This window comes from Erinaceus europaeus, chromosome 6, assembly GCF_950295315.1.
Source record: "Erinaceus europaeus chromosome 6, mEriEur2.1, whole genome shotgun sequence".
NCBI classification, from domain to species: domain Eukaryota; kingdom Metazoa; phylum Chordata; class Mammalia; order Eulipotyphla; family Erinaceidae; genus Erinaceus; species Erinaceus europaeus.
The window spans coordinates 16,289,847-16,317,794 of NC_080167.1; the positions used below are offsets into that span (position 1 = coordinate 16,289,847).

Consider the following 27,948-nt stretch of genomic DNA (forward strand, 5'->3'; position numbering starts at 1 on the left):
TTGGACATAAAATTAATCAAAGGCTGAGAAGGGGGAACTGACTGGCTGTGCCCTCTCCATAGGACAGAGTCACGGAGAGTTGCTTCCATTAACCAGACCTGGTGTGGGCCGTACAGATGATGGGGTGAAGGGTGTATGGTGGGGTGACTGTCCGTGAGAGGGGGCAGCACCGCGGGTCAGGCGCGGTGGGTCCCGGGGGCGGGGGCGGGGGCGGGGCGGGAGGGGCGTGTCCGCGTCCGCGAGGGCGGGTCCTCCCGGCGGGCGCGCGGCCTGGCGGCGCCGAGGCTCGTGCGGCGGGGACGCGCTCAGACGCGCGGGGCTCGCGGGCAGAGAGCGCAGGCGGCGGCGGCGGCAGCAGGATGAACAGCATCAAGAACGTGCCGGCGCGGGTGCTGAGCCGCAGGCCGGGCCACAGCCTGGAGGCCGAGCGCGAGCAGTTCGACAAGACCCAGGCGAGCGGCGGGGCGGCGGGGCGGCGGGGCGGCGGGGCGGCGGGGCGGCGGGCGGCCCCTCACGCGCGTCCCTGACGGGAGCGTCGGGCTCGGCCCCTCAGCACCCCGGCCCCGGCCTGCGCCGCCCGAGCCGCCCGGCGGCAGGTGAACCGGAAGCGCGCGGACGCCGGGGTCGAGGTGGCCGGGCCGGCGGGGCGGGGCGGCCAGGTCCCGGGAGAGCCGGGTGGGGGGACGGCAAGGCAGCCGGGGCAGGGGGCGACGGGCCCGGGAAGGCCGGGCAGGCGCGGCGGGGCCCAGGTGGGGGTCCAGGTGAGGGCCCAGGTGGGGGCGTCTAGCTGGGGGCCCAGTGGGTCCGGGTGGGGGTCCAGGTGCGCCCTCACCCCGGCCGTGCGGCCCCGTGGGGCCTCCGCGCCTCCTCCCGCCCGCTCCCGGGCTCGGGCCACCTTCCCCCGGCCCTTCAGAAACTGCCCACCTCGGGGAAGCGGTGTTTCCTTAAAGGAAACTCCCAGTTTCCGTTCCTGAGAGCTGTTCTCCGGGGCCGCACAATAAATACCTTATTAGACGCCGGGCGCCAAGTTTCACGTATGTAGCCAGACTTGTTTGCCCCGGCGCCGGCCCACATAGGGACAGGCGCACACCCCCTTATTACATACCGGCGCCCGCCGGACAGAAACTTCCTGGGCTCCCTTCCCGCACTTCCCACGCGCCCGCATGTGCGGGGGGGGGGCGGCTCCGGGAAGGTCGTGTGCGGCTCCCGACCTGGCGCGGGCGGTGCGCGTGTCCCCGAGCGGCCGCCACGCAGGTGCCGCCGGGTTTCTGTTCCTTCTCCACCTTCCAGACACTCGTGCTCTGGGGGAGGGGGTGGTGGTTGCCAGTTCACTTGCCAGAGTAAGTGGACCAAGACCGAAGGAGCAAAAGAAATTCTATTTATGAAATAGAGAAAGCCCTCTGGAGCAGGCTGGTGACATTTGTGGCTGCCATTCGGAGATGTGCCGCCCCCCCCCCCCCCCACACACACACACGCAGCAAGCAGCACTGGCTTCTGCGGTTGCTTTAAAATCAAGTTAGCACGTGCAGTCTAGGACAACTTTCATTTTTGAAATAAAAAAAAAGTGCAGGGGACCAATCTAACCTTTGTGCCAGTGATCAACAGTGAAAACGATAATAAAACCTTGGGGCCATCAAGACTTTGTGAAAGCCTAGCACTGGAACCAACCCGGCCATAACACTGATTTCTCCTTGTGGTTATCATTATCGTGTGTCCTGTAGAGTGTGTTTTACCCCAACTGCCCGTCATAAAAACAAATGCAGCATTTAATTTAAAGTCATTATTCCATACTTTATTGAGACGGGACCCTTTGGAAGGATGGGGGGTGGGGTGGGGAAGTAATGGTGTGTGTCCAGAAGCTTTTTTCTACTCATTGGTGATATGAATATATTTCTGTGCTTTTGAGGTGACTTAAGACATCTGTGTGCTATGTAGAGGTGGTGGAATTCAAAGGCCCAGATTCGTTGGTATTACCCTTACATTATTAAACTCTGAGGGCAACTTTCCTGAGTGTAAAAGAGGAAGACTGTCCAATTTAAGAGCACACATTTTGGTGACTAGTCAGGTAAACATGAAGTTGCTCTGTTTTGGCTTTGCTTGTCTGGTTCTCTGGGTCTGTGAAACTTATTTATAAGAAATAACTTTCTGATGGGCTAGTCTCCTAGGGTTTATCCATTTTTTTCTGAGCCCTTTCTTCTGGAAAGATGGGAGTTTGGGTTCAATAGCTGCCTTTGCTTGTCTCCAGAGTGACTTATTGAGGGATGTCGGAATAAGGCTCTGTGCACGTTTAATATTTAATTAGCTCACTCCCAGAAATATCCAGGGAGCTGCCAGGCGGCCCTGTTAGTGCTAAGGACTGATGTGCTGAGGCTGCTGCTTACACGGCCCCTTCTGGATAGAAAAGGGTGTGTTCTCTCCCCAGAGCCACAGAACCTCTGACCTCACAGGGCATCTGTGTTGCAGAGCTGCACTGGGGTTTGCTTAGGATTTACATCCTGAGGATCCACTGTTCTTGGGCTTCTTAGTCAGGAGGAGAAGGGACAATGCTTCCATCTTAGCTTTGACAGGGCCACACCCTGTTTTGCAAAGGTTCTCTTCCCATCCCAGTCAGGAGTGGTATTAAAGGAGAACTTCTGGCCTTAGTAGTTGGTAGTGTGGTTGTTGTAGTGTGTGTGTGTAACTGGAGGAGGGGCGGGAGGAAGCTGTCCAGAGGCTGATCTATTTTTCCCTGTGACTATAATCTCATTGTGGATCAAACCCCCTTTTCCACGTGGAGGTGACAAAATAGTGCTAGCTTGCTGTAGTTGCATACAGAGCACTAAGGATTACAGGATGTCTGTGTGGTGAACTTGAATATTACCTGTAGGACTAAAAGCTGGCATGGCATTCTGGCCAGCAGTGGAGGGGATGGACCAGGTTCTGGGTGAGTTGTTTCCTGAAACTGTTTTTGTGCTGATAGAAGTGGAGACCATTCCATCCACATCATAGGACTATTTGAAGGAATGGAGAGCGCTGGTGAAGTGACTTGTTTGGATAGTGTACTTCCGTGTCATGTGCTTGACTCAACCCCTTACCACAGTGAGGGAAGCATTGGTGCTGTAGACTCTTTCACTTTCTCTGTCTCACTGTTTCTATCTTTAAAACATATATATGATGGAACATTCCATGAGATTGGCTGAATGAAAAACCCTTACACACATCCTTGTCTTGATTCCTAAAACCTGTAAACATATTCCTTGTTGAGAAAATGCTAACCAGCCGACCTTCAAAGAGGGCAGGTAGGCTGGGTCATCCAGGTGTAATCAGGGTCTATAAATGCTGAGTGCAGCAGGTGGGTGGGTAGATATAGCCTCTGGGTCTCTTCACTGCTGGCTTTAAAGATGGAGGAGGTCACATACCCTGGGCCCCTCTAGTAGTTGGAGATGTAAGGGGGCAAGTCCTCCCATAAAGCTTCTAGAAAAAAGTCTCAACTTGTTGATTTAGCCCATTGTGACCCATTCTCAATTTCTGATGTTTAGAAAACCTCTGAGTTGGCTGCCATTTGTTACAGCAGTGACAGGCTACAAATACACACAGAATGTAGAGTGCAGGGAGTTGGGCGGTAGCAAGGCGGGTCAAGCGCACATGCTGCAAAGCGCAAGGACAGGTGTAAGGATCCTGGTTCGAGCCCCCAGCTCCCCACCTGCAAGAGAGTGGATTCACAGGCAGTGAAACAGGTCTGCAGGTATCTATCTTTCTCTTCCTCTCTATCTTCCCCTTCTCTCTCCATTTCTCTCTGTCCCATCCAACAATGACATCAATAACAACAACAATAATAACTACAACAATAAAAAACAAGGGCAACAAAAGGAAACAAGTAAATAATAAAAGATTGTAAAGTGCAGGGCATACTGCCTCACTCTCTTTCCCCCACTCCTGAAACAGCCTATTTATTATTGGATAGAGACAGACTTGAGAAGTGGGTGGAGAGATAGTGAGGGAAAGAGACCTCTGCAGCCCACTCATGAAGCTTCCCCCCTGGCAGGTGGGGATCAGGGGTTTGAATCCGGGTCCTGTGCACTATAATGTGTGCACTTAAACAGGTGCGCCACTGCCTGGTCCCAGAAAGCCGATGTTCCTCTAGAGAGGACACCCATTCAGACCCATCTGTCCTGGGGGAGAGAACTCAGATATGCTAAGCTACAGTCTCCCTTTTGTCTCACCAGTGAGCCCCTTAGCCTCTCAGGCTCCGTTTTCCCTGTAGGATATGAAAATAGAGCCCAGAAGCTTCCTCTTGGGCCAGGATGAGAGAAGGGCTGCTGGCATTGGGGGGAGGGGTGGTCTGCACTGTGCCCTGAGCCAAGGGGTATTGGTGTTAGACCTGGAGCAAAAGCACCACCCTGGTGTTGGAGACTACCCAGGGGGACCAAGCTGTGAAGAGAGTCAATAGGTGGAAAATTGTTCATAGTCCAATTTTCCAGGTCAGTGACACATCCCCTCCGCTCTCAGTGGAGCTGAAATCTTATAAAGATTAACATTTATCGACCCTTGGGGCTTCTAAGCCCCACTCTTATTAGAACAGCCTGGCCCAAGGAAAACGAAGCCACATGTATTGTTTTAGGTGGAGATGGGGGCTTGAACCCAGGTCCTTGTGCATCATGTATTGTTTTAGGTTACCTACTGGCCACACTGAGCAGTCAGCAGATGCAGGTGAGGCTCATTGAATCAAATATTTATTTTTGTATATTCTATTTTTTCCCTTACTGCTTTTTAGATGGGACAAAAATAAATTGAGAGAGGAGGGGAGGTAAGGAGAAAGAAGGACACCTGCAACACTGCTTCACCATTTGTGAGCCCCCCTCCCGCAGGTGGGGAGTGGGAACTTGAACCCAGGTCCTTGTTCATGGTAACATATGCGCTCAACCGGGTGCGCCGCCACCCAGCCCCTGTAGATTTTATTTAATCTAGACTATCTGACATAGAACCATTTCAACATGAAGCCGTGACAAAAACTGATGAATGGGATATCTTTTCTTCTCTTTCTGAGTCCTTGAGATCCATCGCGTGTTTGACACTCAGCACAGCTCAGTGGAGACACACGCGGTGGCCACGGCCTGCCTTATCTGCTAGCAAGATGTCGGCCACCTGGGAGCTTTCCACGCCTCAGTGCCCAGGTGCCAAAGATTCTCAGTGATTTGGCCTGGGTTGGAGCCACAGGCACTGGTCTATTTTTAAGTCCTTCCCAGCCAGGAACTCTGTAGAACCTCCTTATTAGTGGTGGACTACTTGGGGCCTCGTGGCGGTACACTGGGTTGAGCACACACATTGCTATGCACAAGGACGCGGGCCCCTGGTTCCCCCACCTGTAGGGGGATGCTTCACAAGTTGTGAAGCGGGTCCCCTTCTCCCTCCCTTTCTATCTCCCCTTTCCATCTCAATTTCTTAATATCTCTATCCCATAAAAAATAATTTTAAACCGTTAAAAAAAGAAAAAGTGAACCACTAACAATAGGTGTTTGAGAGCCAAGCCCTTGTTTCTGGTTGGATAACTGTTCTCATGTGTACATGTTCTTCCTGACACCCGTGTTTTGTCACTTGCTCCCTAGTACCCTGTCACCCCCTCTGTGGAGTGTCCTCTGGCCCACCTCTTGTGCCTTCCACTAGTCCCTATAAACTCAGTGGCATTGTAACACTCCAGATCACTAACTTCTTTCTAGGCTTCTTTTAAATGTTTAACCCCTCGCCTCCAAAAAAGTTTCTAATCTCAGGCCCCAAGTTTTGGGAGGAATCTAAGCCAGAACACACTCAGCTATATCCTGTGACTGTCATGGGGCTTTACTGGAAGGCCCTCAAGGGTCGGGGCGGGGGCGTATTCCCTCCCTGTCCCCGGCCGGCAGCCATGGTGTCCGGCACCAAGTGCAGACTTGGCTTTTTGAAAGGCCGAGAAAGAGCCAGGCTCCTAGCCACAGAGAGAGCTGTGTCCCCAAACATCCACTTTCCTGCTGAGATCTGAGCCCGGCTGGGTGGGTCTGTGTGGTAGACGAGCCCCGCCCCCCACAGGTGCTGCTTCACAGGGAGATGCCCTCCACTGATGATGATGCTCAGCTGACTCCCCCCCCCCCCCCCCCCCGGCTTGGAGATTCCCCTTCCACTCTCCCCCAGGTATCAAGTGGCCTCTTGGGTCAGCCCTCTGCCCACCCAGCACCCCCCTCTTTGATGCCTGTGAAGGCATCAAAGGAAGAGAAAGGTCATTTTTGTCTCCTCCAAGAGTGTGCACTTAAGGGCCGGGTGGTGGCACGCAGAGTAAAGCACGCACATTACCGTGTGTGTTCAAACCTGTCCCCACCTGCAGGAGGAAGCTTCGCAAGCAGTAAGGTAGTGCTGCAGGTGTCTCCTCCCACACACCTACCTACCTTTCTGAAAATAATATTGGCCACCAGGAGCAGTAGAATTGTCATGTAGGCACTAAGCCCCAGCAGTAACCCTGATGGCAAGAAGAAAGGAAAGAAAGAGAGAGAGAGAAGAAAGAAAGGAGGAAAAGAAAGAATTTCAGTTATGACAGTGGGACAGAGATGACTGCTAGGCAGAGCAGTTAAGAGAAGCCTGCCTTCCTGTGTCTGGGGCATGGGGATTATGGCTCCCAGACCAAGGGGTGCTTGTGCCAGGGGCAGAGTTAGTGCTGTGCCCCAGGATGGTTCCGTAGCCCCCATGTCCACTTGGTCGATTCCAAATTATATTCCTCCATGAGGATCATTTCTGGAACCATCCGTTCCACCCCGGTTCCATGGCTGCCAGTTCTTAGCAACATCGCCCCGCCAGATATTCGTCGGGATTCGGCATCATCTAAGTTCATTTCCCACATCTACGCTCGACCGGACCTGCCAATATACGCGGATATCTTCGCCCACCCTGTCCAACGCTTGACGTCTCGTGACCCAATCAGGTCCCCTACGCCTACACTGAACTTCTCTGTTCCAGTCTCTTGGAAACAGAGTTGGCAGTCAGCTGAGGTAAAGAACAAACACCTCATCACAGACCCCTGCAAGCGTCAACCCAGCTTTGACCTAGCACGTTATGATTGGGCCCTCCTCAGTCGCTATGGAACAGGCCATGGCCGGTGCGCCGCTATGTTCCATCGCTGGGGAGCCAGAGACGACCCGAACTGCCCCTGCAGCTACAGACAGACTATGACCCACATAGTCAACGACTGCCACCTCTCCAGATTTCAAAGGAGGTCTCGAAACTTTACATCAGGCTCAACCTGACGCTGTTGACTGGCTACGGAAGAAGGGCAAACGCTAGAAGAAGAAGTTAGTGCTGCCTATGTAGCAGCTGTCAGATTGCACACAGAAAGTAGACTGGGAAGGAATAAGTGATGTCCATCCTGGGTTCTGTCCCCTTGCCCCTATCTGGCCATCTGAGACCAGGTCAGTGGGCACTAGTGCTGTGGAGACCTGGAGGTGGGGAGCATCCTGGCCCTGGAAGAGTGAGCCCTGGGGACAGTAGGTAGACCCTGCTTCCAGGTCACCTGGTCCTCTGGGGACCCTCATGTGACAGAAGTAGCTACCCTTTAGGTCATGCCCCAAGACCAGCTTCTGACCAGCCATGGGCTGTGGCCTTTGTGAATGAAATTCCACTGGCCGCTTGTTGCAGCAGCTCGAGGAGTCAGCCTGGAGTCGCATCTGAGCCCGTTTGGCTGAGGGACAGGGAAACCCAGCCGGGGAACCTGAGCTGCTCAGCCCAGGGAACCGAGACTGCCAGCCAGGCAGTTTTGCTGGTTGTGCCCATCCCCCTCCTCCTCTGGATCCAGAGCGGGCTCGGATGTCACCTTATTTGTGAAGCTGCTGGCCACTCTCCTCCTCACCAGCTTCTCCTGACACGCACTAACTACACCATCTCCATGTGTGGCGCAGTGGGCTGATGCACTGCGGCCCGTGTGTAGATGCAGCAGGTTCACAGGACAAGGGGTGCTTGTCTGTCCCCATGGAGCCCCCTCAGCACTGCTCATTGTTGAACCCTAAGACCCTCAGGCAAGGTTGGAGTTGGCTCCTTTTCTGTCCTGGCATCCAGGGGCATGTGATGCAGGCACACACTGGGCATGTGTGTATGGGTGCTGAGTGAATGAATGCCACAGAAGTGGGGAGTCTCCTTCTGAGGCCACCTGCTCAGTGGGACATCCACTCCAGGGAGAGAGCGAGCCTTGAGAGGAGCTGAGTTAAGGCAGGCATGTCTCTTTCTCTTGCTGAAATAGACACAGCCCTCAGACTGCAGTGGGTTCGTCTGCCAGGGAGTGACTCAGCCCCCAGCCTCATAGGACAGACAGGTCTGTGGCATGGTGTCACTGTCCATCCTGGAGCCAGCTCACTGGAGGTGGGACTTGGGGCTGTGTCCTCCTCCTCATGTGTCACCTGCAGAGTCCCTGGGAGAGGCTGCCTTGGGTCAGGTTGCAACTTGAGAAAGGCAGGGGAACATGCCTGCCCTGGCTGTCACAGCGCCTGCTCCCTCCGGAAGGGCAGGAGGCTGCAGCCATGGTGTGACCTCCCCATTTCATAAACAGTGGGGCTATTGAGAGGCCAGGACCTAGCCCAGACCGTGGTGTGAATAAAGCAATGGCGGTTGAATCTTGGTAGGACCTGCGTTGCCCCGCTGACTTCCTGCCTGCTGAAATTAACCGGCTGCAGCCGTGGGGACCACTTTGCATGTGACCACATCCGCACCGCCTCCATAGCTACAGAAATCCTGTGTTTGCTTTCATCAATGGCCTTTGAGGTGGCAGAAAGCTTTTGAATGAAGTCTCTCTGGCCTTCAAACAGCTCTCTGGAAACACTAACAGAGCAGCCCCCTACACCCGCCCCCACCCTGGCTCTGTGAAGGGTGCTCTGGCAGCCTGATAACAGCGCAAGGAGGCTTAAGTCTGATTCATTGGTTTTAAAAATAGAAATTGTTTTATAATTTCCTTTACTGTTTAATTCTAGTGACTAAGTTAATTAGCTGGAGAAAGAGACACTCACTGCCTTAAATTTACCCAGTACTTATATTTGAAAGTGCTTTTTGTTCATTCAAGTGTGGGGTGCTTTTCAGTCATCCAGTAGACGTAGTGACTACAGGCATGGGCCTGGGTCCCGGGGATCCAGCAGGAGCAAGAACTGCAGGATTCCTTACGTCACAGAGGTAGGGACAGAATAAATGGGAAACAGGATGGTTTCCAGTAATAAATGCCGTGGGTGGAAGTGAACAGGAAGGCAGCTCAGGATGTGGCACAATCCCTGGCATCATGTGTGCCCAAGTGATGCTCTGCTTTTCTCTCTACTGCTAGTACATCTCTTAAGTAAACAGGGAGGGCTGCTTTGGACAGATGGGAGGCCCTCTAAGGGCGAGGCTTGGGGACATGGACTGAGTCACACACTAGAGCAGCCGTGTGTGTTTTCTCAAAGGTCTGACTCTGTGACCCTGCTTCAAAGTGGGGAAGCAGGAGCCGGGGAAGACAGGGTGGGGTTGTGGCCTGTGGTGCGGTGGAGCTTTGTTCCCAGACCCAGACTGGTGGGTTCCCCTGCTGTGCAGAGCTCCTCATGGGCTTGAGGGTGTCCCAGCCTGTAGAGCCCAGAGTCACACAGGTCTTCAGGGTACTGGCTTGAGAAGGGCTGGGTGTGTCTGCAGTGCTTTGGGCACAGTGGGGGCCTTGGAGAGGAGGCCGTGGCCCAGGACAGTGCCCCCAGAGGAGAATTAGGAAGTTGCTCCCTGTGGTTTAAATAACCCCATCCCAAAACTGGGTCCTGACTTGGAGTTGGCCCAGGTCCTGTGTGAGCTGGGTTCCTGTTGGGGGACAGAGAAGGGTGTTGTCTGCCCCCCTCCCTCTCTCCCTCTTGAAAGGGTCCTAGGTAGCATCTAGAGCTAGTGACACCCCCTTCTCAGTGCTGCCCTTTAAAAAATTATTTATTGGGGGGCCAGGTGGTGGTACAACAGGTTAAGCACACATGATAAAACATTTATTTATTTGTTTATTTTGGATAGAAACAGAAACTGGGAGGGAAGGGGAGAGGATGGAGGAGAGACCTCATTTTTAAAAAAATATTTACTTATTTTACTTGATATGACAAATTGAGAGGGGAAGGGAAGATGGGGAGAGCACTGCTTCATCACCTGTGAAGCTTCCCCCCTTTAGATGGGGGCTGAGGGCTTGAACTTGGGTCCTTATGCATGATAATGTGTGCACTCACCACCTGGCCCCTCTATGCTGCCTTTGCCGTGTCTCTGTCGATAGAGGAGGAGCCATCGAGTCAGAAATGCTTAGAATAGCACCTGGCAGAAGTGCCCAGTCGACGTTCTGTTTTTTATTACTATGACCTTGGGCAGTCGATTAACCTATTAAGGCTCCGATCTCTTCATCTGCCGACTGCCAGGGTTGCTCAGCAGATTAAATGAGATAGTAGCAGGGCTGGCACAATGGCTGAGTCAGGAAGTCTGCTTACTGGCAGGTCACTGAGACCAGCCTGTGCCCGCCGTGTACAGCAAGCCTTCACGACAGGCCTTTCACAGGCTCTGGTGCCGGCACTTCAGTCCCGACCCTTCCCTGGCCCGTGGAGCCTCCCCACCCCTCACCCCTCACCCTGAGGCCACCTGGGCCTTGTCCTCTGCATTCCTGAGGGTCCAACCCTTGGGGGCTGAGTGTAGGAGTGGGATGCAGAAGCTTTGAGGTGACTTGAGAGGTCTCAGGTGTGGTTTTGGGGTTCTCCAACATGGAAGGAGCAGAGGGGTGTGAACACCTGACCACTCACCTGCCAGTCCTTGCAGACTCTCCTGCTGCCTCCTTTGAAGCCCCTTCCCATCATACCCTAGCACTTACAGAGGTTCAGCTGGTCTGCTCCTGTTCCCACTTCAGCCAAGGTGATGGCCCTTCTCCCTGGGAGACACCCAAGGGGTCACCACTTGCCCAGCCCCCCCACACACACACAGACCAGCAGACTGGGCAGAACCAACACAATCCCTAATCCCCTCTCCCCCCAATTCCCTTATCCTTCAGTTCTCTCATGTTATTAGGCTAGGGAGGACTCCACATGGTGTAGACAGAGCCAGGCACACTACCGGTCGACACGGAGCCCCAGCAGCAGCATAGGCTCTGGCACTCTTCTGGAGAAGCTCCCCTCCCACCCACCCCCCACCCCCGGGCCCTGACATCCCCTCCTGGGACGAGGCTTGGCTGTGGCGCCCAGTAGGAAGAGCCAGGCCCTGTGAGGGCCCACAGACACCCTCTGTGTGAGCACTGTGCCTCCTTGTGAGGCGGCCTGACCCGCACATCTGCCAGCCTGTACACAACGGGGCCGTGTTCCCGAAACTACCCCAAGGGGCCCACGCCCAAGTCATAGCACCCTGGGCCCAGGTGCCTCCCTCGTTGCTTTGGGGGCCTGTTTGGGGGCTGGCAGGCAGGTAGGCAGAGCAGGCTCCTTCATGGTCTGACATGGGCAGTAGGGAAGCACTGAGTACCTAGCACCTCCGGAGATCTGGGGTTGTCCTCAGGAAGGCACAGGTGTGCGCTGACTACGGGGGGGGGGGGGGGGGGGTGGCTGCTGTCTGGGTGAAGACAGCTCAGCTTGGTGCCCTGCCCTGGCCCACGCCCTGCAATCACCCTCCGTGCCCACATCTCTGCTGCTGTTCTTTTCCTTGCCCCTCCATCTTTGCTGCTGTGACCCTGGCCCTGCCCACCAGTCTGGCCCCACTGACCAGCTGGCAGAGGCAGAGACACTTGGGTGTCAGGGCAGCTGGGGGTAGGGCAGCCACTCTTGGCTTGTGAGCTGCCGAGGCCAGTGGTATGGGGCGATGCGGGGGGGGGGGGGGGGGGAGGTTGGTGCCTTTACCCTCCTCTTCCCTGTTCTGCTCCTCAGCGAGAGGGAGGTGCCCATGGAGCTGTTGGGCAGAATGGCAAGGGACTCAGCCGGACCTGCTTTTGCCTTTAACTGTACAGACAAGGCACTCATGGCTCTGTGTCTGTTTCCTCATCAGAAAAAAAGAACCCTACCTCCCCCAAGGGGGGGGGCTGCTAGGTTGTGTGTACCTGGCATAGGATGACGGCTTGTCATAGTTGGCTTTGACCCTCATTATCGTGACCCTTTTGGGGTCAGTTCCCTCAGGGTGGGAATGAACGATTGGCCATGGCTGCTCAGTGGGCACCACTCCATGAGGGAAGGGACACGTCTGGGAGCCAAGAGCAAGAGGAGCCCCAGAGCCCACCCTGTTCTTCCAGGACCTGGGTTGGGGAGGCAGGGAGCTCTCCCAGCCTGACCGCAGCCACCCCCACCCACCACCCCCGGGCACAATGTGGAGTGTGGGTGCAGCCCCGAGATGGGCCACAATGGCCACTGTGTGTGAAAGGAGGTCAGCCAGCCTGGCTGGGTGGGCAGGAGGGGCCCTGCTGGCTGGGTTCAGAGCAGCCCCGGCCTGCTCCCAGCTCCCAGTCTCCCCATCAGTGCGGCCTGCACTCCCACAGGGTGTTTGCTCACTGCAAAGTAGGTCCAGAGTCGGCCCTTGGGAGACCATAACTCAGCAGGGTCACCTCCTTGCCAGGCAGGCCAGCTACTCTTGTTCCAGTGCCAGAGGTGAGAGAGCATAGTGACCTTGGGGACAGAGAGCAGGGACTGCTGAGCCAGGTCTCCTGTGAGCACAGCCACCCCGAGGCTGAGCTCTGCCCAAGGCAGCTCATGGGGAGGCCAAGGACCTGCCCAAGACTCGGGGGGCCTGCTGGCTGGGGAGGTGTCTGCACAGTAAGTAATGCCTGAGTAAGCAGGCCTGCTCCTGGGCAGGGAAATAAAACACAATCAGCTTCTTTTCTGGGTGCTAATCCCTAGGGGAGTGGGGTGACAGGAAGTGCCTCGGACCTCTGGCAAGGGGGCAATTATAGCCAGGAAGCCTCCTTGGAGGAAGAGGCGTTAAGCTAAGGCGGAAGAGATGAAGCTCCAGCAGGTGGAGGGGGAGAAGACATTTGTGTCCAGGCTGAGCCCACTGCTTGCTCAGGCCCACAAGGTGGCAACACTATGTTGTCACCTGGAGCAGGGCCACTGCTCAGCATGGCAGCCTTCCTGGCACGCAGCTGGCATACTTGGGGTTGTCCTGCTTATCCACAGAGTGGCTATGTGGACCTTGCCCCCAGAAAGAGAGGGTGCCATACACCCTCCTGAGTGCCACAAGGGTGCAGGTCCCCATGGCATGCCCTGGAAGAGAGAGGGACAGGATGCCAGGGTCCTGCCTTGGTCATTCCCCTGGGCCCCCAGGGTCCTGCCTTCTTGGGGGAAGGGGGGTCAGTCCAGAGCTGCCTCCCACACTGGGTGCCAGCCCTGCCTGCAGCCTCTCCCCGTGGGGGCCTCCCAGGGAAGGCTTCTGACTCTGTCTCCTCCCCCCTCACAGGCCATCAGCATCAGCAAAGCCATCAACAGCCAGGAGGCCCCCGTCAAGGAGAAGCATGCCCGCCGTATCCTCCCTAACTTCCCGGCTCCCCAGAGGCCTGAGGGTGTGAGCCTGGATTTGTGGGGAGTGAGTTAGGGTCCCTGGGTATGGCAGAGGCTGTCAGGGCTTCTGAGGAGGCTCCAGGAGCCATGTCCTTGAGTGACCTTGCTCCATCTGCTCCTCTCTGACTTGAGCCCCAGCTCAGGCCACTCTGATAGCATGAGGGTGGGGGACTTGAGCTTGTCCTTCCTCTTGGTGAGGTGTGTGTGAGACGGGTGCTAGAGGGATGAGGCTGTGGAGTGAGGGTGGCTTACTCCTCCTCGTGCTCTGAGTGTCTGTCCCGGCCACCCCGTGCTTTGTCACTGCTTCCTGCACTTGGCCTTGACCCTGGTAGGCATCATCCTGGGTACCCACCACGAGAAAGGGGCCTTCACCTTCTGGTCCTACGCCATCGGCCTGCCGCTCCCCAGCAGCTCCATCCTCAGCTGGAAGTTCTGCCACGTCCTCCACAAGGTCCTTCGAGATGGCCACCCTAACGTGAGTAGCAGCTGCCCGATGGCCCCAGGAGGGTGGCTCTCATGTTCCAGCCCCCCTTCCACTTGCTTCCATGGGCAGCAGAGCTGCTGAAACAGGAGCCTGGGCTGGAGAAATAGCTCATCAGGGAGGGCACCTGCCTCACTGTATGCAGTCCAGGCTTGAGTTCCAATACCACATGGGAGGTGCTGTGGTCTCTGTCTGTCTGTTCTTCCCCCCGCTTCTTAAAGATTTTGTTTATTCATGAAGAATGTTAACAAGAGAGATCAAGAACTCAAGAACCAGCTTTTGCTCTGGTACATGTGCTGCCAGGGATTGAACTCAGGACCCCATGCTTGAGAGTTTAATGCTTTATTCACTGCACCATCTCCCAGACCACTGTCTGTCTATCTGAATGAAATCACCTGTGCATGAACCCCCAGTTCCTCAAAAATAGAGAAATAGGGACTGGGCATTGGCACACTCAGTTGAGCGCACATAGTATCATGTGCAGTGATCTATGTTCGAGCCCCCACTCCCCACCTGCAGAGTGGGAGTTTCATGAACAGTGTCTCTCTTGCTATCCCTCTCTACTTCCCCCTCCTCTCTCAATTTTTGTATTATCAAATAAAAAGAAGGGAAAAAATGTTAAGCGCACATGGCGTGAAGTGCAAGGACTGGTATAAGGATCCTGGTTCGAGCCCCCGGCTCCCCACCTGCAGGGGGGTCACTTCACAGATGAAGCAGGTCTGCAGGTGTCTGTCTTTCTCTCCCCCTCTCTGTCTTCCCCTCCTCTCTCCATTTCTCTCTGTCCTATCCAACAACAATGACAACAATAATAACTACAACAATAAAGCAACAAGGGCAACAAAAGGGAATAAGTAAATATTTAAAAAAAAAAAAAAGAAAAGGGAAAAATGGCCAATATGGCTACTAGGAGTGGTGGACTTCTCATGCAGGCACTGAGCCCCAGAAATATCCCTGGTGGCAATAAAAAAAGGAGAGGCAGTCAGAGGCGCACCTGGTTGGGCGCACACATTACAGTGCACAAGCACCCGGGTTCAAGCCCCTGACCCCCACCTGCAGGCGGCAGGCTTCACGAGTGGTGAAGCAAGTGTATGGGTGTCTCTCCGTCTCTTTCCCCCTCTCCCTCCCTCTCCCTTCTCAATTTCTGTCCTTATCCAATAATAATGTACTTTAAAAAAAAAGAAAGAAAAGGGGAATAAGTGGGGGCCCTGTCCCTGCTGGTCCGGTCTGCCTACCGCCCTCCACCTGCCTGGGGGGGTCAATGTGTCAGGGCCCCTCCCTCAAGGGTCTCAAATCCTCCTCACAGGTGCTGCATGATTGCCAGCGCTACCGGAGCAACATACGGGAGATTGGAGATCTGTGGGTATGTGTGGGGCACAGGCACTGTTCCAGAAGTCCACCTTGCACTGGGCCCTACACTCAGGGTGGCAGTGGGGGAGGGAGTGGGGGCACGTAGAAGGCGCACCCTTGTGTCTAAGGAAGCTTGGATGTCACCAGCCCTCCATCCCAGCAAGTGGGGGATCCACTTGACCCCAAACCTTTATAAAGGGTGCAGCCCCCCCAGAGCCCCCTCCACTACTTGCTTTAGAACTTTGTGGGCTGGGCATGATTTCAGCCCCCAAAAGGTTCTTGTCTACAGAGCCCCCAGAGTCTGTATTCTTTTTTTTTTTTCAGGAAATACTTATTTTTAATTTTTTTTTGTATTATCTTATTGGATAGAGACAGAGATACCTGTAGCACTACTTCACCACTTGCAAGGCTTTCTCCTTACAGGTGGGGACTTGGGGCTTGAACCCAGTTCCTTGCACATTGTAACATGTGCACTCAAGCAGGTATGTCACCACCCAGCCCTCCAAAGTCTTTATTCTAGAGCCTTAGGCTCCCAGAGAGGTAGCCCCAGGTGGGAAGGGGGCCCTGGCTGTGTGGGTCCTCACTGTCCAGCCTGGTGGCTCAGGTCATGTGACCTTGGGGCTGCGAGGCTCAGAGCCACTGTTTGGTTTTTTTTTCTAGCCACCAGGGTTGTTATCACTGGGACTCAGTGTCTTCATGATGACTTCACACCTCCTAGAAGCCTTTTTTTTTCAATTTTTTAAATTCAACATGACAGAGACAGATTGAGAGGATAGAGAAAGATACCTGCAGCACTGTTTCACTGCTTGTGAAACTCCCCCCTTCACCAAGCTTCTCCCCTGCAGGTGGGAACTGAGGACTTGAACCCAGGTCCTTGCACATGATGACTTGTGTGCTCAACTGGGTGTGCCACAGTCTGGCCCCGAGCTGCTCTGTTTTCCAAATATTCATTCCCATGAGGAAAGCAGCACCCATGGTGCCATGATGAGTGCAGGCCAGGCGGGCGTGGCCACATGAGGGACATGCCATTTAGCGGTGACAGGAGGCCATGGGAGGATGTGTCCACACTCCCCTTGGAATGTGCCTCCCCAGCTGCCACCAAGACTTTAATAAAATGTCCCACCTGGGAACTGGCCTGGCGCCCTGGCCAGAGAGCTCTGCTCTCACAAGTTTCTTTGGTAAGAATGACAGCAAGTACAATGTACATAAAAAAGAAAGACCTGGGTTCAGAGAGGAAGGTTGGTGGAGGCCTATGGGGCTGAGGTTAGCTGAGCGGAGTCCGGGGTGAGTGGATGGCCGGCTGGCAGTGGAAGAATGACCTTGGCCGCCCCCCCCCCACCCCCCAGCCCCGGCTCCTCTGCCCTGAAGAGTGTGAGCCCTGGCGGGCCCAGGGGATGGCGGACTCACCAGGCCCTCTCTCCACAGGGGCATTTGCATGACCGATACGGACAGCTAGTGAATGTCTACACCAAACTCCTGCTGACCAAGATCTCCTTTCACCTAAAGGTAGTGTCCTCAGGAGCAGGGTAGGGCTGGAGGGCCTTGAACTGTCCCTCTGTGACATTCCCAGGAATGCAGACAGGACATGGGAGAGAAGCCGGGATGTCCTGAAGATCAGGACACCTTAGCATCTCCCATGGACCTTAGAAGCTCTGCTCTACACACACACACACACACACACACACATACACACCCCACCACACACATACACACACACACACACACAGACACACACCCCACCCCACCCCCCGCCTGGCTGGATGTCCCGGCCTCTCTCCCCAGTCTCTCTCAGCCCCACAGGCTGGGGCTTTCCTGTTCACTCCCAGGAGCCAGAGCCTGTGTGGGCTGCAGTTGATTGGGGTGTCCTCTCTCCAGCACCCCCAGTTTCCTGCAGGCCTGGAGGTGACAGATGAGGTTCTGGAGAAGGCAGCTGGCACCGATGTCAACAACATGTGAGTGCCTGGGTGAGGGTGAGGGTGAGCCTGCAGCCCTCCCAGAAGTATTCACACTCAGGTCCCCGCAGGGCCTGCACTCCCGAGTGGCAGTAGGGGCTGAAGGTCATGTTCTCAGCAGATGAAGCTGAAGTTGAAGGGATGGGCTCACTGCGGGTTGAGCATCGTTTTCCTGAGCAAAGGCCTCCTTCCTCCCACATGGAGGGCAGGTCTCACAGGAGGTTCAGGCCATACCTCCACCCTCCTGCTCAGCCTCTCTTTCCCCCTACCAGTTTCCAGCTCACCGTGGAGATGTTTGACTACATGGACTGTGAGCTGAAGCTTTCTGAGTCAGGTGAGCTCCCAGGCAGGCGGAACCAGGAGGTTCCTCAGGACTGGAAGAGAAGGCGCAGGCCTCCTCTGTTAGCAGGGCTGACTCACATTCTTTTTTGAATGTTTGTTTATTAGAGGGGGAGGGAGAAAACCAGAGCATCACTCTGCACATGCAGAGAGGTTGAACTCAGGACCTCATGCTTGAGAGTCTAGTGCTTTATCTACTGTGCCACCTACCAGACCTCCCCCCCTTTGTCTCTGTCTCTTTCCTTCTGCAAATTAAAAAGCAGATCAGCGAGCTGGGAGACAGGTCACATAATAACGGCACACTCTACCATGTATAAGAAGGACCTGGGTTCAAGCCTTGGCACCACTGGGAAGTACCAAGGGAAGCCTCCAAAGTGGTGGTGATACTGTGGAGTCTCTTCTTGCTCTGTCTTTATCTCCATGGTTATTTCTTTTTCTTTTTGATTTAAAGATTTTATTTATTATTATTATTATTATTATTATTATTATGTATGGAGGGCTAGGGTGGAAGAACACACGAGAGCATCCCTCTGGCACAGGCCATGCCGGGGATTGAACACAGGATCCTCGTGCTCGAGAGTCTAATGCTTTATCGACTGCACCACCTCGTGGGCTACAAACTCTCATTCTTGAACACACCTGCCCTCTGGGGACCCACATCTCTCCCAGGTCTCCAGACACATCCTCTTTCCCCCCTTGCCCCTACCACCATAGCATGCAGACCCCTGATGGCTGTGTCCAGAGCAATCTCAGCTGGGAGGCCACCACCAGATGACTCTAGTCCATAGACCACAGGCAGGGAGGGTGGAGGGTGGGGCCATAGGAGCTGGCAGCCACTGCACAGGAAGTCTTAGCCAATCGACACCCCACCCCACCTCCATTCCAGGCTGCAGAGGTGATTATTTTGGGTGGCAGCTTCACAACAACTCATGGGTGACTCAGGGCTCTCTGTGGAAGGACAAGAGACCAGTGCCTTTTTAAGGGAAAGATCAGGAGTGAGGAAGCGGTGGGTCTGGACTCCAGAGCTGGGCAAGTCCATCATGCAGCTTGGAGCTGAGCCCTGGGTGTTGGGAAGGCCTGGGTGTCGGGACCTGACCCAGGCGGTGGAGGGAGGGCCGTCTCCAGGGGCGTGGCTGCTGGCCTCTGTCCTGCCAGAGAGGTGCCTGTCGCAGTGAGAGGCCTCTGGCCCTGGAATGCTCACCGCTGGGCAGGCTGGCTGGGGTGGGGGGACCCACAGGTGCCAAGTGGCTAAGTGAAGCCAGCCTCTCCCCAGAGAAGCCAAGGCCTGCCAAGTCAGGCTGCTCCCCGCAGTGGGAAAGGGCTGTGTTCTGGGGAGTGCAGAGGAGGGCCAAGAGAACATTCTGCCCAGAGAAATTAAGCTGATTGATGGTGGTATTTACCCACCCCTACAAAACCCACTCTATGGGGAGTCGGGCGGTAGTGCAGGTGGCACAAAGCGCAAGGACCAGCAGAAGGATCCTGGTTCAAGCCTCCAGTTCCCCACCTGCAGGGGAGTCGCTTCACAGGCGGTGAAGCAGGTCTGCAGGTGTCTATCTTTCTCTCCCCCTCTCTGTCTTCCCCTCCTCTCTCCATTTCTCTCTTATCCAACAATGATGACATCAATAACAACAATAACTACAACAATAAAAAGACAAGGGCAACAAAAGGGGAAAAAAATGAAAAATTAAAAAAAAAACCAGTCTATGGGTGTTCTCGGTTTTTAGAAATAAAATGCACTCAACATGATGCAGTCAGGTTTTTTCTAGGAGGCGAGGGCTAGCTCCTACCTCCTTCCTTCTCCTCCCTTCCCTCCTGGACAAGTGGTTCCCCCCACCCTGGCCCAGGGCACAGAGCCTGCAGTGTTGGGCCAGCACCCTGCCTGTCCCACTATCCCTACAGGCAAGAGCCAGCCTCATGTTTGTCCCTGTCCTTTCTTCCTGGCCCATCTGCCAGAAGACTTGACTGTTGGGGACCCGGGAAGACTGTCCCCAGGTACAAGGGATGCTTGGGGGTTACCTGGGCCAAGTCTTGGTCCTGCTGCTGTGTGGCCAAGCACGTGTGTAAAATGTAGCTTTTTGGGCAGGGAAGCATCACCCTCCCTCCCACCCTTGTGTGCAGGGTGCTGGGCCTAAGGGACCTGGACCTACGCCCCGCTGGGAGTGGAGGGGTGTGCTGTGCAAAGAGGCCCGAGCTCCCACAGAATCTTCCGAAGCTCACACTCCTCTGTCTCCTGTCTTTTTTTTCCCCCCCAGTTTTCCGGCAGCTGAACACCGCCATCGCCGTGTCACAGATGTCCTCAGGGCAGTGCCGCCTAGCCCCGCTCATCCAGGTTATCCAGGACTGCAGCCACCTCTACCACTACACGGTCAAGCTCATGTTCAAGCTGCACTCCTGTGAGCGTCCCCCCCACCCCCTAGTCAGAGGGAACCCCTCAAGGCTCTTTGTTACCAGGAGTGAAAACAGCACTTGTAGCAAGATTTCTCTATTAAAAGTAGCTATAAGAGGACCTGGGAGGTAGCCAGTGGACTCCAGCATGAGACCCCATGTTTGAACCTTGGCATCCCATGTACCAGAGTGATGTTCTCGCTCTCTTTCATTAATCTTTTATATATAGTTATCTTGGATAGAGACAGAAATTGAGAGGAAGAGAGAGAGAGAGATTGACGCCTGAAGCACTGCTTCACTGCTCACGAAGCTTTCTGTCAGGTGACTGAGGGCTTGAACCTGGGTTCTTGAGCACTGTAATTGCGCCGCCACCCAGCCTCCCCCCCCTTTTTCTTTAAGTAGCAGTAAGGGTGGCTAGGGATGTAGCTCAGAGGTAGAGCACATGCCTTATATCTGTGAGACCCTGTAGCCCTCCTGAAGTCTGTACTCAGTGGCCTGCTGTTAATGAGAGGTTACCACTGCCCAGCCTGAGACCCAAGTGCGAAGTGCAGCTTGTTCTATCTGCAGGGACTGGTGTGGAAAGGTTCAGGGACTGGACGGTTCGGGCCCAGTGAACCCTCTGTAAGGGCCTCATCCTTGGGCCCCACTCTGAGGGGTACTGGCCTATTCAGCTACCAGCCAGCCTGAGGCCAGTGCTTTACAGTGAACCTCAGATAGGCGGGCCTCGGCCCGCTCTGGTCTCCTCGCCACCCTCCCTTCTCACCAGTCTCTGTCCTCCATCAGAAAGGTGGCCGGTGACCCCTCTGCTGGTTTTTGGCAGGGGCAGGGAGGGGGAGTGGGGCAGCAGCTGGGGTGTTTTCACGTTCCACGGGGCAGCATTGAGAGGAAGTCCCTGAGCCTGCTTTGTGCCCAGGTCTCCCCGCAGACACCCTGCAAGGCCACCGGGACCGGTTCCATGAGCAGTTCCACAGGTACCGGGGGGGGGGGGGGGGGGCGGCAGGAAGGGGGCCCTGTGGCTCCAGCCCCAGCTCCTCCATGACACCCTCCGTCCACCCCCACAGCCTCCGAAACTTCTTCCGAAGAGCATCAGACATGCTGTACTTCAAGCGGCTCATCCAGATCCCCCGGCTGCCCGAGGTACCTGCCCACCCACCCACCCACCAGCACCAGAGACTGAACCTGCTCCTGGGGCTCCAGGGGGGTCAGAGAGCTGCCTGGGGGGCAGCTGAGAAGCTCCCACCCCCCCACTCTCACAGGGACCACCCAACTTCCTGCGGGCCTCTGCTCTGGCCGAACATATCAAGCCAGTGGTGGTGATCCCCGAGGAGGCATCTGAGGATGAAGAGCCCGAGAACCTGATTGAGATCAGCACGGACCCCCCCACTGGGGAGTCTGCGGTGAGCCCCTGCTCTCCTGCCTCCATCTCCCTGCCTCCAGGAGTGACTGGGCTCCTGCTCTCCCTCCTGTGGCTTTAGGCTGGGGGTCACTATGCTTTGCCTTGACAGGTGGTGGCTGACGTCTTTGAGCAGACATTCGGACCCCCCAACGGCTCCATGAAGGATGACAGGTGAGGACCTGGGGAGTCCACTCCTGTGGGCTAGGGCCCCTGAATTTGGATGCCCATGTCTTGGGGGCGGTGGGGCCCTGAAGAGAAGCCCCTGCAGCCTAAGAACACCCCACTTGCCTGTGCTTTGTCCCCAGGGACCTGCAGATTGAGACCTTGAAGAGAGAGGTGGAGACGCTCCGTGCTGAGCTGGAGAAGATCAAGCTGGAGGTGAGTGGGCCGCCCGGCTGCCCCCTCGCACCCCGCAGGCCAGGCAGCGCCACAGCCATGCCCCCCGCCTTGCTGCCTGCAGGCCCAGCACTACATCTCGCAGCTGAAGGGCCAGGTGAACTCGCTGGAGGCCGAGCTGGAGGAGCAGCGCAAGCAGAAGCAGAAGGCCCTGGTGGACAACGAGCAGCTCCGCCACGAGCTGGCCCAGCTTCGGGCCGCCCAGCAGGACGGCGTGAGGAACCAGGGCCTGCGCAAGGAGGCTGAGAGTACGTGAGCGGGGCGCGGGGCTCAGGGTGGGCTGCACACCTGCTCATGTTCCACTCCCCGCAGAAAGGGCAAGTGCCACGGAGCTGCGCTACAATAAGCTGAAGGAGAAGCACAGTGAGCTCATCAACACGCACGCCGAGCTGCTCCGCAAGGTGGGCCGTGTGGCAGGGGGTGCAGGGCCACTGGGGAGCCCCCTCCCACCCTGGGCAGTGGTAGGAGCCTGCCTCCTCCTGTCAGAACGCAGACACGGCCAAGCAGCTGACAGTGACGCAGCAGAGCCAGGAGGAGGTGGCGCGGGTGAAGGAGCAGCTGGCCTTCCAGATGGAACAGGTGAAGCGGGAGTCTGAGATGAAGGTACGTCTGTCTGACCGCCAGGCACTCGGTGCCCCGGGGTCCTGCTGCCACACTGCCCCCCTGACACGCTGTCCTGTCCCAGTTGGAGGAGCAGAGTGACCAGCTGGAGAAGCTCAGGCGGGAGCTGGAGGCCAAGGCCGGGGAGCTAGAGCATGTGCAGGAGGCCCTGGGCCGCACAGAGCAGGTGAGGCTAGGGGCCTCCTTCCTATAAGCTGGGGGGACACAGTGGTGCCTGGCCAACTCGAGGGGCCCTAGGAGCAGCCCCACCCAGCACCATGGGCACAGGAAGCCCCAACTCCCAGGGGCTCAGTTTGGGTAAGCTGGGCAGCACCCAGCTCAGGCTCTGGGTGTTCACAGAGTGGCTCAGAGCTGAGCTCAAGGCTGGACACGCTCAGCGCGGAGAAGGACACTCTGAGCAGCGCTTTGCGGCAGCGGGAGGCCGAGCTGCAGGAGGCCGAGAGCCTGGTGCGTGAGAAGGAGGCGGCGCTGAGCCAGGAGCAGCAGCGCAGCGCTCGGGAGTGGGACGAGCTCCAGGGGCAGCTGGCCCACAAGGTAGCGGCTCTCCCTGCATCTGCTGCAGAGGTGACCAGCCACAGAGGGGCGGGTCAGGGCCGCAAGGCTGTGAGCTTCTGGAACATTCTCACTCCAACAGATAGCCCTTCCCCAAAAAGCACTTAGTCCCTGTCCCCACCATATGCCCTTCACATAGTCACTTTCTGTCTCTGGAATTGGTTACCTGGTGTGTCGTGTGCGGGGATGGGGGAGGGGGTCACGCAGTTACCGTGGCTTCCTTCATCCCAGCTTCCCTCAGGTCTCACAGCCCAGTGACCTTTTGCTTCTGTCCTTCTGACCTGGATTCCTGGGTCATTTCCACGTTTGGGCACTGGAGCACAGGCTCTCCTGGGTGGCCCCTACCAGCGGGATCATTGGGTCACTTGTTGACCAGATCGAGCTGTAGTTGTGGGGAGGGGGCTTCCCAGGTGTTTCCTGGAGCAGCTGCACTGTGTGAGGTGGCAGCAGCCCCTGCCTTCTGGCTGCACTGTCTGATCCTCCTTGTGGTGTGGAGCGGTACCCCCTGGTGGTCAGGTTGATGCTTCTCCAGTGGCTAACAGCATCTTTGTGTTCATGGCTCTTCGGGACTCTAGAGCGGAATGTCTCTTCAACCCCCTTGGCGCTTTCTACTGGTTTTATACTGGGATCTTCACTTCACTCAAGGGGGTGAAGCGGGGCTTCTCCCTGGACCCTTTCCCCAGCGAGGCCCCACACTGGGTGCTGAGGCCGAGCTTTAAGCTGCTGCCTTCCGCCAGGAGTCCCAGGAGCAGGCACTGCGGCAGAGGCTCCTGGATGAGCAGTTCGCGGTGCTCCGGGGCACAGCAGCCGAGGCTGAAGGCATCCTGCAGGACGCAGTGGGCAAGCTGGATGACCCCCTCCACCTGCGCTGCACCAGCTCCCCGGGTAGGGCCCCCCTATCCTACCTAGCAGGGCTGAAGGGTGTGGGCCTCGGGTCAGGTCCACCCTCACCTGTCCCTGCCGGTTCTGCAGACTACCTGGTGAGCAGAGCCCAGGCGGCCCTGGATGCTGTGAGTGCCCTGGAGAGCGGCCATGCCCAGTACCTGACCTCCCCAGCAGGTGAGGCTCCTCCCCAGCCACACCTGCAGGTCCTGCAGGTGCAGCCTACCTGTACCCACCCAGCCCTCCCTGGGCTTGGGGTACTGCTCTGTGGCCTGGATTCCCAGGCTTGCTAGGCCCAAGAAGTGGACATGTACTGTTAGGTGTCAGCATTGGGTCCCCTGGCTTCCCTCCACAGACGCCTCTACCCTGGTAGCAGCCCTCACCAAGTTCTCCCACCTGGCGGCTGACACAATTGTCCACGGCGCCGCCACCGCGCACCTGGCCCCCACAGACCCTGCTGACCGTAAGTGCACCCCCCACAGGCTGGGCATTATGTGAGGTCTCTGGGTGGGGCCAAGCAAGGTGGGGGGGTCTCCTGGGTTCTGGGGTGCATGCTCCCCTTGCGGTCTCTTCCCACAGGCCTGGTGGACACGTGCAGGGAGTGTGGGGCGCGAGCACTGGTGCTCATGGGGCAGCTGCAGGATCGGCAGGCTCTGCCGCAGACCCAGCCCGGCCTGGTACGTGGCCCCCTCCAAGGCGTCCTCCAGCTGGGCCAGGTAAGGTGTGGCTGGGGCATGGGGGGCTGGTTGCGGAGCTCCGACTTGGCTGCCCCTCCCTCCGTCTGAGCTAGGCCCTAGGCTCTCCAGGGGCCTGCTGGGGCTCAAAGCCACCCTGCCTGACTCCTGGGTGCCCTCCTGCCCCAGGAGCTGAAGCCCAAGAGCCTCGATGTGCGGCAGGAGGAACTCGGGGCCATGGTGGACAAGGAGATGGCGGCCACGTCTGCAGCCATTGAAGATGCTGTCCGCAGGATCGAGGTGGGTGCAGGGTACAGGGCCCTGGGACTAGGCCAGAGAACCAGTACCTCTGCACCTTAGAAATGGAGTGGCGGGGAGTCAGGCAGTAGCACAATGGGTTAAGCGCACGTGGTGCGAAGTGCAAGGACCGGACCAAGGATCCTGGTTTGAGCCCCTGGCTCCCCACCTGCAGGGAAGTCGCTTCACAGGCGGTGAAGCAGGTCTGCAAGTGTCTTTCTCTTCCCCTCTCTGGTCTTCCCCTCCTCTCTCCATTGCTCTCTGTCCTATCCAACAACGATGACATCAACAATAAGTACAACAAGGGCAACAAAATGGAAAATAAATACAAAGACCTTTTTCTAAAAAAAAAAAAAAGAAAAGAAAAAGGAAATGGAGTGGGTGGCACTGGCTTTCCCATCTCAAGCTGTGCTCTCCTCTCTCTGGATCAGTGGCTATTCTGGGTGCTGGTCCAGCAGCGCTGTCCCCCTTCCAGCCCACTCACAGCTCTTTCACTGGATGCAGGACATGATGAACCAAGCCCGCCATGCCAGCTCAGGGGTGAAGCTGGAGGTGAATGAGAGGTGAGCCCCACTTTCTATACCTGGATCCCCCGAGTGGACTAGGGAGGAGCAGAGCACCCCCTCTCCCCCAGGGCCCCCCCATCCATGCAGAGGCCAGGCAGACTCTGGTGCCCTCTGTGACTTTGGGGCTGCACTGCAGAGCATGCTCTCCCCCACTTCTCACTCCCCCCAGGATCCTCAACTCCTGCACAGACCTGATGAAGGTGAGTAGCCAGCTGGGACCCAGGGTGAGCGCCCTTCCTAGGAGGGATACCCCAAAAGTGACCCGCCTCTCTGTCCTGACAGGCCATCAGGCTCCTGGTGACGACGTCCACCAGCCTGCAGAAGGAGATCGTGGAGAGTGGCAGGGTGAGCTGGACTCGAGGCTTCCCCAGAGGGGTGTGACGCAGGAGACCCTTTAGGATGAGACACCTCTGAAGTCACATTGACATGAGCCCCCGGTGCACTCATCGTGCCCAGGACTCGGATGTGCATTTGCAGGGTCTCCATGAAAAGTTAGTTCATTGCCTCCTGTGAGCTCACTGACCAGCCGCTCTGCCCTTTCTCTGCCACTAGGGGGCAGCTACACAGCAGGAATTTTACGCTAAGAACTCCCGCTGGACAGAAGGCCTCATCTCTGCCTCCAAGGCTGTGGGCTGGGGAGCCACGCAGCTGGTGTATGTTGCCCCAGGTGTGGGGGGGGGGCAGCAGGGTGTGGTGCTCGGGGTCTGGGGAAGTGGGTGGGAGTGTCAGGCTCTCCTGGGGGAGGAGACCCAGGCCCTGCCGGACTCTGCCCCTAGGGAGTCGGCCGACAAGGTGGTGCTGCATACAGGCAAGTATGAGGAGCTCATCGTCTGTTCCCACGAGATCGCAGCCAGCACGGCCCAGCTGGTGGCGGCCTCCAAGGTGAGGCTGCGTGGCCTCCCTCAGCCCGGGGCGGAAGAGCCACTTGTGGCCAGTGGGCACCCTCTGACCAGCCGCTCACCCCCCAGGTGAAGGCCGACAAGCACAGCCGCCACCTGGGTCGCCTACAGGAGTGCTCCCGCTCTGTCAACGAGATGACCGCCAATGTGGTGGCCTCCACCAAGTCCGGCCAGGAGCAGATTGAGGACAGAGGTGAGGGTGGGGCCCTGGGTGTGAGTGCTGGGTGGGTGGGCACCTGCACACTGCCCCACACTCCTCTCTCCATCCACAGATACCATGGACTTTTCCGGCCTGTCCCTCATCAAGCTCAAGAAGCAGGAGATGGAGACACAGGTAGGGGCTCCCCAATGTCTGGGCGAATGGCCACTCTCAGGACGGACTCCAGGAAGTGGGCCAGGTTCCCTAGGGGAGGCTGAGGGCAGCACTGACTGGCGCACGGTTGTGCGGGCTGCAGGTGCGTGTGCTGGAGCTGGAGAAGACATTGGAGGCTGAGCGCATGCGGCTGGGGGAGTTGCGGAAGCAGCATTATGTGCTGGCCGGTGCTGTGGGGACCCCAGAAGAGGAGCCTGGCCGACCCAGTGCTGCCCCTCGCAGTGCAGACTCCCAGAAGCCACCCCTGGCCCAGAAGCCCTGCGTGGCCCCTCGGCAGGACTACCAGGTGTCCGGGATGGAGGGCACTGACCTGGCTTCTGCTTCTAGGTTTGAGGGGCACGTGGCTTTGGGGGAGTCAGACTGATGACCATAGAGCAGGGGTGCTGGGGCCCCGGGCCATGTATCTCCAGCCCAGTGTGCTGAACCCCTACCTTTGGCTCCTGCAGTTCGACAAGAAGGATGGTGTCCACCCCACTCAACTTGTGAACTACTAGGTGCCCCCGGGGTCCAGTGGGAGGCTAGAGGCTGCCCTCCATGCCAGGTTGGCACAGCATCCTCGAGGCCCCCACCTTTGCTAAGCCCAAGGGATCGGGGCTGATCTGGATGATTGTGACCGGAAGCTGAGAGCAGCTGGGACCCACAGGCCTGAGCCGTAACTCTTCAGGAAACCCAAGGACATTTGTAATACCTTAAGCTTGAGTTTGTATTCAGCGCACTAAAGGAGACCCGGGAAGGATGATTGGGCAAGGGCCGCCCTGCCTTTTGGACTCAAGGTCTAAGGTTTGAGATTAATAGGGTGTTCCTTGCTGGCTCTTGGGGATACTACGAAGATGTCACCTGTTGGTAGCCTTACTGGGTCACTGACTCCATGGAGACAGACTTGGGAGACCAAGTAGCCTCCTGCAACACAGGACACTCTAGGGCGACCTGCTTCCTTGATGCCCTCAGAGGCAGAGCCTTGAAAGGAGACCCAACTGGCAGCCCAAGCTTGTCCATCCAGACAGGATCTGACGAATGTGCATTCCTTGATGTCCCCGCCTGCCAAGCACCAGCCCATCTGGAGATGAGCTGCTCTCTATTTCCTGTGTTGTCAGATGGGCAATAAACCCTTTGGACTATTTTCAGCCTTGCCTCTGGTAAGGGAGGGGCTGCGCCACTCGGGGACTGGGATGTGGGACCGTGGTTTCTGCACCTGGCACCGCAGAAAACCTCGCTCGTACTGCCAAAGCTTCCGGCTGTTTCTCATTCTCAAGATTCCCACTTAGGTGAGTTGGGGGCTTAACTCTCCCCACCCCTCACAGAACCATGCCTCT

General features: G+C 56.8%; 1 protein-coding gene across 4 annotated transcripts; it reads left to right on the plus strand.

The window, feature by feature from the left end:
* Positions 1-233: 233 nt before the first annotated feature.
* On the plus strand, positions 234-27,755 carry HIP1R (huntingtin interacting protein 1 related). 4 transcript variants are annotated; one of them, XM_060193189.1, is made up of 32 exons: positions 234-452; positions 13,375-13,438; positions 13,808-13,950; positions 15,260-15,316; positions 16,729-16,809; positions 17,179-17,255; positions 17,528-17,589; positions 19,847-19,987; positions 20,893-20,950; positions 21,041-21,116; positions 21,236-21,376; positions 21,485-21,546; positions 21,681-21,753; positions 21,836-22,019; positions 22,084-22,172; positions 22,258-22,374; positions 22,457-22,558; positions 22,732-22,926; positions 23,682-23,829; positions 23,917-24,003; positions 24,182-24,289; positions 24,406-24,542; positions 24,690-24,800; positions 25,302-25,360; positions 25,533-25,563; positions 25,646-25,708; positions 25,916-26,016; positions 26,140-26,245; positions 26,332-26,455; positions 26,535-26,596; positions 26,718-26,962; positions 27,082-27,755. In XM_060193189.1, the coding sequence occupies exons 1-32, from the start codon at positions 360-362 to the stop codon at positions 27,119-27,121; spliced, it is 3,237 nt and encodes a 1,078-aa protein (XP_060049172.1). In that variant the 5' UTR covers positions 234-359; the 3' UTR covers positions 27,122-27,755. The 4 variants fall into 4 exon arrangements, 2 of the variants coding, with proteins under 2 accessions (XP_060049172.1, XP_060049174.1); XM_060193191.1 differs by having other exon boundaries at positions 26,718-26,921; XR_009550404.1 differs by lacking the exons at positions 26,718-26,962; positions 27,082-27,755 and having other exon boundaries at positions 25,916-26,030; positions 26,535-26,551.
* The last annotated feature ends 193 nt before the right edge of the window (positions 27,756-27,948 follow it).

Coding starts and splice junctions, on each gene's coding strand:
- HIP1R (XM_060193189.1), top strand. CDS start 360: ATGAACAGCATCAAGAACGTGCCGGCGCGGGTGCTGAGCCGCAGGCCG. Junction 17,590..19,846: donor GCTGAAGCTTTCTGAGTCAG/GTGAGCTCCCAG, acceptor TTTCCCCCCCAG/TTTTCCGGCAGCTGAACACC. Junction 20,951..21,040: donor TTCCATGAGCAGTTCCACAG/GTACCGGGGGGG, acceptor CCACCCCCACAG/CCTCCGAAACTTCTTCCGAA.